At 39.2% G+C, this 9,622-nt stretch overlaps 1 protein-coding gene across 3 annotated transcripts in view; it reads right to left on the bottom strand.

The window, feature by feature from the left end:
• Positions 1–315: 315 nt before the first annotated feature.
• Positions 316–9,622, bottom strand: part of LOC132890794 (matrin-3-like) — a 47,260-nt gene continuing 37,953 nt past the window's right edge. For 2 of the 3 annotated variants that reach the window (XM_060928032.1, XM_060928034.1), the window contains exons 15-22: positions 9,425–9,506; positions 9,293–9,330; positions 8,860–8,994; positions 8,334–8,461; positions 2,465–2,747; positions 2,170–2,341; positions 1,257–1,372; positions 316–1,164 (exon numbers count right to left, since the gene is read on the bottom strand). In XM_060928032.1, the coding sequence (XP_060784015.1) occupies positions 1,126–1,164; positions 1,257–1,372; positions 2,170–2,341; positions 2,465–2,747; positions 8,334–8,461; positions 8,860–8,994; positions 9,293–9,330; positions 9,425–9,506 (993 nt within the window). In that variant the 3' untranslated portion in view covers positions 316–1,125. Of the gene's footprint in view, positions 1,165–1,256; positions 1,373–2,169; positions 2,342–2,464; positions 2,748–4,999; positions 5,739–8,333; positions 8,462–8,859; positions 8,995–9,292; positions 9,331–9,424; positions 9,507–9,622 lie in introns of those variants that run through there. The other variant, XM_060928035.1, reaches the window with a different exon arrangement.

Genomic DNA, 9,622 nt, shown 5'->3' with positions numbered 1-9,622 from the left:
TCTATGTGTCAGCCCTGTGATGACCTGGCGACTTGTCCAGGGTGTACCCCGCCTTTCGCCCGTAGTCAGCTGGGATAGGCTCCAGCTTGCCTGTGACCCTGTGGAAGGATAAAGCGGCTAGAGATGATGAGATGAGTTTCTGTAATCTTTTTCCTATTTTAAGGGTAGTTGCAGCACAAAGTATATGATTGCAGTAGGAAAATTAGCCTTCTAACCAATCATATATAAACAAGTGTTGTAAATCTTTCTGGACGACGATCAAAATGCCGCAGTTTCATCAGAAGTAAGATGACTGAAGACTCAGGAGACAGGATCTAATAAAAAGAGATGGTTTAATGCATGCAATAAAGACAACCTGGGGGTTCTTAGTATAAACAAATGCTGGACACAGCCAGTTTATATACTGATGTTATAGTAATGTCAATATGCAAACGACACACACTAGACCAGACAGATAATACCCAAGATAAGAGAAAAACATCATCACGAGACAAGGAACAGACACATGTAAATCATGAGTGAACAGACAATTACAGAAATTGCATTAAAGTTAACTGATCTTAAATTATTAAATCATGTATTTATTAACACAATCATGGAAAAAACAAATTCCAGACCAGTAATTCAAAGAAAAACAAATACTTGCAAGAAAATGAGACAAATTTGTAAAAGCCTTAGGAAACATTTAATCTGACCTGAAAACCAAACTTTCGCATACTTCAGTTAACGCTTAATAGGAAAGTGAATTACCAGTCATCTGCTCTGCACTAACTTTTCCTGGGGGACCAAAAAAAAAAAAAAAACCATTGAAATGAATAAAACAATGCAAAAATATTTATGATAGGAGAGATTAATTCATTCATCACAACCAAGAGACAGTTAAGCATGAGGAATGTTTTTAATATTAAAAAAAAAAAAAAGTCACAAGCCAACAGCCATAAAAAACGGGTCTGTTCTTCGATTGAGAATAGGGCAACTTTTCTAATACACATGAAAGAAAACAGTAAATGATGGAATCAACCTAAAATCAAAATCATCCAAAAGGAGACGCAAACTAAAGCTCGTGCACAGCCGAATACTGCACAGTACCAATTACACTCCTGCCTCCTCCATTTTCAGTTCCTCTCATGATGACTGTGCTTTGGCCTTCTTTTCCAAGTGTTTCTAGAAAGCAGAAAAAAGTTGAATGAATAAAACCTGCATTTGTATAAGACAGGTTTATCACGTATTAAAACGTGTAAGCCGTATGAAATCACCTTGAGTTTCTTGTAGTGTGCCTGGCTACTGCAGTGAACCTTTTTAGCAGTGTCTTCATTGGAGTAAAAAAGGAAGCACACTTTACAGTAGTAGCCCGTCTTCACAAACTCCACACCTGAAATAAAATGTTAGTGATTAATCAGCACCATTTTTCTATGCACGAAACAGTGGGGAAAACTTTAGTTCAGGAACATTTTTACCGAATAACGTTTCCACATTCTAAATCGGAGTAAAACTGATACTTCTGGCCTATTTCGTAATTTTCAATTTTTGTATATTGGTCAGTCCATTTCAATTCCAGGTTATAAGACTACAAACTTGTGGCAAAGTTCAAAGGAATGAATACTTGTCCAAAGCACTGTAATTACCGTATTTTTCGGACTATAAGTTGCACTTTTTTTCATGGTTCGGCTGGCCATGCGACTTATACTCCGGTGCGATGTATACATTTTTTTTTTCACCGCGAGTAATAACGATAAGTAATAGGCTACTAATATTAGTTATAATAATAATAATAATAATAATAATATAGGCTATTGGTAATAACGATAGTGATAGTATTAAAGATAGTAGTAGATATTTAAAATAATCAGACTAGGCTACTTACAGGGCAAAGGGCGCGTTATCACTGCTCAGCTGTTTGTTTATTAAATAAACAATGCAGTCGCACAGTAACCACGCGCCGCTTATCAGATAGAATCACAGATTCTATGGATAGAATAACCCTTCAAAAAAGTGCGACTTGTAGTCCGGTGCGACGTATATATATGTTTTTTTTCATCTTCATAATGCATTTTTTGGCTGATGCGACTTAAACTCCGGAGCGACGTATAGTCTGGAAAATACGGTAATCCATTATCAGGATCAGGGCCTCGTTTAGATTTTGCCTCTGCCTCTAAAACGATGACTTACCCACTGGGACGTTTGGCTCATATGGACCGAGAGCCTCTATAGTGGTTTCAGGCTTTTTGACAGACTCCGTGGGAGGCGTGGGGTCTTCAGTCGGCTCTTGGCTCTTCTCAGACACACCAGCAGATGCAACAGATGAAGACTCGGTAGGAGGATCAAGGTCACTCTCAACCTTCTACTTAATGCAGAGAGATGAAGATGATAAAATCAAAAGGTAACAGGAACATGTACCGTTTCCAACACATACAAAAATGACAAAGCAAAACACCCCCCCCCACCACCAACACTGAAAACTGACCAGTGGTTTGAGCTCCACATTCTGAGTTGCTGTCGTATCAGTATTGTGTTCCTCTGTCTGCTCCTTGCTCACTTCAGCTGTCCTCTCACAAGGCTCAGTTTTGACCTCCTCCTCTTTCTTCTTCTGTAGTATACTCAAAGCTTTCTCCTCTTTAGCTTTTTTGGATGGGGGCTCCTCGTCCTTCACTGAGGAAGTTTGTGCTGAGGACCTGCTCTGGCTTTCCGCTCTCTCCGAGTGCTCCCTCTTACCCAGCCGTTTCTCTTCTGAGGTTGTGGGTCTGTATCTACCATGTGAAAAAGTCAATCATTATAAAGTAGCCACATTTACATGCAATGGATTTAAAATACAAGGTGCATATACAAACTCCATTTCCAGAAAAGTTGAAAGAGAGAAAAAAAAAAAAAAACCCTCTGATTTGTTAATTCATACAAACCTTTATTTAACTGACAAAAGTACAAGGAAAAGATTTTCAATTGTTTTACTGACCAAATTAATTGCATTTTGTAAATATAAACAAAGTTAGAATTTGATGCCTACAAAAAACACACAAAAAAAGTTGGGACAGAGGCATTATTACCACTGTATTGCATCACCTTTCCTATTAACTTTTTATTCGTATGGGATCTGAGGATACAAATTGTTGAAGTTTAGCATTTCGAATTTTTTCATTCTTATTTGATACAAGACTTCAGTTGCTCAAGAGTTTGTGGTCACTGTCTGATTCTCCTCTTCATGATGCACCCTACATTCTCAATAGGAGACAGAACTGGACTGGCAGCAGGCCAGTCAAGCACACGCACTCTGGGTCTACGAAGCCATGCTGTTGTAGCCCATACAGAATGAGGCCTAAGCATGGACTTCCTGGGAGCAGATGTCCCCTTAATGGCAACACATGTCTCTCTAAAATTCTAATACGTGTGTCTCAGTGTCAGTGGTACCTTCACACACGCATGCAACTCACCCATGCCGTGGGCACGGATACACCCCCATACCATCACAGATGCTCGCTTCTGCACCTTTCTTTGATAAACTGGATGGTCATGTTCACCTTTGGCATGGAGAACTCGACATCTGGTTTTCCTGAGAACAAGCAGAAATGTGGACTCATCTGACCACAGCGCACGTTTCCACTGTCTTTTGGTCCATCAGAGACGAGTTCAGGCCCAAAGAAATCGGCAGAATTTCTGCACAGAATTGATGGATGGCGTCCTCCTTGTGTAATACAGAGTCAGGTTACATTTCTGGATGCAGCAGCAGACTGTGTTAACTGAAAATGTTTTTTTTGAAGTACTCCTGAACCCATGTGGCTATACTTGTCACATTAGCATGACAGTTTCTCAGGCAGCGCCATCTGAGGGCTTGAAGGCACTGCCTGAGCACATTCAACAGTAGCTTTCGACCTTACCCTTTACATCCTGAGATGTTCGAGTTCGATGAATCTTTTCACAATTACTGTAAATTTTGGAAGGCCTAAATTCTCTCCAATCTTGTGTTGATAAATGTTCTTTTTGAATTAACTGTTTATTTACATAGCGCTTTTAACAACAGACATTGTTGCAAAACAGCTTTACAGAAAATTAAAGACTTGGAACATAAGCTAATTTAATCTCCAATTTGAGAGAACTAACAATTCTCTCATAAATTTCGGCACTAAGGGGGTGAGCCATGACCCATCCTTGCTTGCAAAGACTGAGCCTTTTATACCCAATTACGACACCCTCATCTGTTACCAATTTACCTGCTTATGGTGGAATCTTCCAAAATGGTGTTACTTGAATATATTATACAGTGGTGCTTGAAAGTTTGTGAACCCTTTAGAATTTTCTATATTTCTGCATAAATATGACCTAAAACATCATCAGATTTTCACACAAGTCCTAAAAGTAGATAAAGAGAACCCAGTTAAACAAATGAGACAAAAATATTATACTTGGTCATTTATTTATTCCAGGCGGCACGGTGGTGTAGTGGTTCGCACTGTCACCTCACAGCAAGAAGGTCCGGGTTCGAGCCCCGTGGCCGGCGAGGGCCTTTCTGTGCGGAGTTTGCATGTTGTCCCCGTGTCCGCGTGGGTTTCCTCCGGGTGCTCCGGTTTCCCCCACAGTCCAAAGACATGCAGGTTAGGTTAACTGGTGACTCTAAATTGAGCGTAGGTGTGAATGAGAGTGTGAATGGTTGTCTGTGTCTATGTGTCAGCCCTGTGATGACCTGGCGACTTGTCCAGGGTGTACCCCGCCTTTCGCCCGTAGTCAGCTGGGATAGCCTCCAGCTTGCCTGCGACCCTGTAGAACAGGATAAAGCGGCTACAGATAATGAGATGAGATTTATTTATTGCCTCTGTTCCAACTTTTTTTTTTGACTGTTGTTAGCATCAAATTCTAACTTTATATTTACAAAATACAATAAAGTTGGTCAGTAAAACTATTGAAAATCTTTCCTTTGTACTTTTGTCAGTTAAATAAAGTCTCACATGAATTAAGAAAATCACAGATTTTTGTTTTTATTGCATTTTGGAACAATATCCCAGCTTTTCTGGAAATGGGGTTTGTAAATTGAGACTGTTTACAAAAAGTGTCCAGGATGTAAATGTACAAGACACTCATTTGGGCAAAAAAGGCAAAAATCTTTCACCAGGAGCCACACACACACACACACACACACACACACAGTCATTAATAAGAATGAGAAGGTGTGTCCAAACTTTTGACTAGTATACATAATATTTCGTTGGACTATCTTTAGCTTTGATTACAGCACACACTCGTCATGGCACTGTTTCAACAACCTTATACAATGTTGCACCATTTATTTCTGTCCAGAGTTCCACTACTGAGGGAGGCCAATAAAACGAGCTTCTTCCTTCTTGGCTTGGGCCAAGAAACACGAGGAATGGACGTTACATCAGTGGAAATCTGATGAACTGGAGGTCTGATGAACCCAAATTCAAAAATTTTGGTTCCAACCACCGTCTCTTTGTGACATGCAGAAAAGGGGAACTGATGGTACCTGCATGTGTGGTTCTCAGCATGAAGGTGGTGTGATGGTACCAGGGTGCTTTGCTGGTGACACCACTGGTGATTTATTCATACTTGAAGGCACACTTAACCAGCATCATTAGCATAGCATTCTGCACCAACATGCCATCCCATCTGTTTTATGCTCAATGGGGACCATCATTTGTCTGTCAACAGGACAATGACTCAAAACACACCTCCAGGTTATGTAAGGGCTATTTAACCAAGAAGGAGCGTGTAGAAGTGGTGCATCACATGACCTAAACCCAAATGAAATGGTTTGGAATGAATTGAACTGCAGAGTAAAATAAATGCAGCTAACAAGTGCTGTACATATATTAGCAGAGCTCCTGCACGGGCCAAAGGCCTGCGTGAGTGGAGCCCCATAGGCATAGAGTGTGGATACATAAAGAAACCTATCAAGTTGTTTTCGGATGGTTTCGGTCCTGTGCATATGTGCCTGCCACTACAGGAAACCCAACAACTAGTGAAGTGTGAAGTACAGTAGTAGTTGGGACAGTATAGTAGTGAGTAACTTGTCGCTGTTGTCGCCCGACATCGCCGTGTGTTGCGTGCTCACATGCCTACCATCACAAGCAACCCAATCATGGTGGGAAAATCCCTATGCACAACGTCATGCCTGAATTTTTTTTTTTGGCGATTCTCGATTTAAAAAAAAAACAAAAAAACATCTGACTCATTCTTCTTCATTCTACTTTTTGGATAAAAGTTGATATAACAGTAAAGAAATAAAACAAAAGAGGCTGGCTATGATGTAAGAACATTCTACAACCCAGAAACAGATGGGAGCTCTGCTTTTAGGCAGTGCCTCAATCTATAGATTGGAATTTCAAGACTGTTGGAAAACCACTCATATTAACTAAATCATGAAGCTGGTTGAGAGAATGCCAAGAGTTTGCAAAGAAAGATATCATCAAAACAAAGTGTTTACTTTGAAGAATTTAAAATATAATCCATTTTGCTTTGTTTACACTTTTCTTTTGCTTAATACATAATTCCCTGTGTGTTATTTCATAATTTGGATGCCTTCAGCATCGTTCTACAATGTAGAAAATAATAAAAATAAACCCATTGAATTAGATGGTGACTGGTAGTGCATGCATTAGAAAGTTTTATTGCGTGCGTGTGAGATAGAAAAAAAAAATTATAAAAAAATAAAACAAATCATCACACACACACACAAAAGTTTGGGCACTCTAACTGAAAATGTCTGTTACTGTGAATAGTTAAGTGAGCAGAAGATGAACTGATCACCAAAAGGCATAAAGGTAAAGACGACATTTCTTTGCAGCGTTTTCTGCAAGGTTTGTGTATTATTTTTGTTTTGTACAATTGGAAAGTGAAAAAAGAAAAGGAACACCATGCGAAAGTTTGGGCACCCCAATACATTTGAGTTCTCAGGTAACTTTTACCAAGGTTCCAGACCTAAATTAGCTTATTGAGCTGTGGCTTGTTCAAATTCTTCATTAGGAAAGGTCAGATGATGCAGATTTCAAAGCTGTATAAATTCTCTGACTCCTCAAACTTGTCCCTAAAATCAACAGCCATGGGCTCCTCTAAGCAATTCCCTAGCATTCTGAATAATAAAATAATTGATGCTCACAAAGCAGGAGAAGGCTACAAGAACGTAGCAAAGTGTTTTCAGGTCGCTGTTTCCTCAGATTGTAATGTTATTAAGAAATGGCAGTTAACAGAAACGGTGGAGATCAAGGTGAGGTCTGGAAGATGAAGAAAACTTTCTGAAAGAACTGCTCATTGGATTGCTAGAAAGGCAAATAAAAACCTCTGTTTGACTGCAAAAGACCTTCAGAAAGATTTAGCAGACCCTGGAGTGGTGGTGCACTGTTCTACTATGCAGCGACACCTGAACAAATATGACCTTCATGGAAGAGTCATCAGAAGAAAACCATTCCTGCGTCCGAGTCAAAAAATTCAGCGTCTGAAGTTTGCAAATGAACATCTAAATAAGCCTGATGCATTTTGGAAACAAGTCCTGTGGACTGATGAACTCAAAATAGAACTTTTTGGCCACAATGTGCAAAGGTATGTTTGGAGAAAAAAGGGTGCCAAATTCCAGGAAAAGAACACCTCTCCAACTCTGAAGCATGGGTGTGGATCAATCATGCTTTGGGGTTGTGTTGCAGCCAGTGGCACAGGGCACATTTCATTGGTCGAGGGAAGCACGGATTCGAATAAATACCAGCAAATTCTGGAAGCAAACATCACACCACCTGTAAAAAAGTTGAAGTTAAAAAGAGGATGGGCCCTACAGCAAGACAAATAATCCAAAACACACCTCAAAATCTACAATGGAATACCTCAAGAGGCCCAAGCTGAAGGTTTTGCCCTGGCCCTCACAGTCCCCTGACCTAAACATCATTGAAAATCTGTGGATAGATCTCAAAAGAGCAGTGCATGCAAGACAGCCCAAGAAACTTGTAGAACTGGAAGCCTTTTGCAAGGACGAATGTGTGAAAATCCCCCAGGTAAGAACTGAAAGATTATTAGCTGGCTACAAAAAGTGTTCACAAGCTGTGATGCTTGCCAAAGGGGGTGTTACTAGGTACTAACCATGCAGGGTGCCCAAACTTTGCTTCAGGCCCTTTTTCTTTGTCATTTTGAAAATGTGAAAGATGAAAATAAAAATTGTTTTTGCTTAAAATATAAAGGGAATGAGTCATCTTTAACTTCATGCCTTTTGGAGATCATTTCATCTTCAACTTGCTTAACTGTTCACAGTAACAGCAATTTTGACCAGGGGTGCCCAAACTTTTGCATACCACTATAGAAATTATATAAAATACACATACATGATTCATATACTTAATAATTACCCCTCTTTTGGGAGATGGCAGCATTTCTCTTCAATCTTCAAGATGTTACCATGTGGTACATTATCTTGATTTTTATAATCAGCTGCAAGTTTCTCAGCATCAGATGCGAGTGCCACCTCAACATACTCCTTGGAAGAAAAAAAAAAGGGGGGGGTGTTTAACAACCAATTTACAGTCCTGGAAATACTGAATAAAATTCAACTAGGCAAATAATTAAGTACAGCCACTGTGGCGACCCCTAATCGGGAGCAGCCCTTCCTGTCGTGCTTTATTCCTTATTCACGCTGACCCTTGATGTTGAAATATGCATGTGGTGCAATCTACAGTAGTTTCAGCATTATCCTTTTTACACAATTCCAAGTTCTACAGTTGTTATAAATAATACATTATAAATGTATTACCCAACACGTGAAGAAGTGAAAATAACTGTAAAACAGCACATGTTGGACAACAACAACAACAAAAGTCGTCCTATTCTGGATTCTTAATGGAATTACATTCATAAGAGTGTAACAGGGTGGTTTACCTTGAGGTTGTCGGTCACGCTCTCCGTGTCCTGTTCCTCTTTAGGCTGATCAACAACATCTAGGTTCTCCGAGGCATTGTGTTCTGCACTTGTGCTGGCACTTTCTTCTTCAGGCGATTCAGAGAGATCACTTTGCTTTGTATTGGAGAGAGGATTTGGGGATGTGGTTACGTTATTTGACAATTCCTTAAAATATTTAAAAATAGATAAAACAACCAACAGTTAAATTTAGTCACAGACTATTAAAAATCTGTGTGTGTATGAATCTGTTTGAGGGAAGACCTAATTTACCCTAATCCCCTTCAGGTGATCACTGAATATAAAACACTAATTAAAAAAAAAAAAAATTTTTTTATATATATATATATATATATATATATATATATATATATATATATATATATATATGCATGGGGGATTGAGAGAGACTAACCTCAGGTTTTGGGATTGAGGCCTTTGGTTCACTGGATTCTGAAATGCATGCAAGTACAGTTAATATTTACAAGTCTATAGACCTGCCTTACAAGAGCTAAACAAGCAACAAAAGTATGCAGTTTTTTCAGACCGTGACAATCTGAAGAATTTTCTTCCATGATTTCATCTAAGGTCACATAATTTTCAAGAATTCTGGGGAAGTCATGGTCTTCCTGTGAAAAAGCAAAACAAACACAAGTTAAAAACTTGTATTAAAAAGTCATATATACATACACACAGACTTATTTATTAGGAACAGCTGTCCACCTGTTTATTTATGGAATTATCT

This window comes from Neoarius graeffei, chromosome 8 (assembly GCF_027579695.1).
Source record: "Neoarius graeffei isolate fNeoGra1 chromosome 8, fNeoGra1.pri, whole genome shotgun sequence".
NCBI lineage: Eukaryota > Metazoa > Chordata > Actinopteri > Siluriformes > Ariidae > Neoarius > Neoarius graeffei.
Note: the sequence above shows the minus strand (reverse complement) of the source record. Positions and strands in the feature narration are given on the sequence as shown.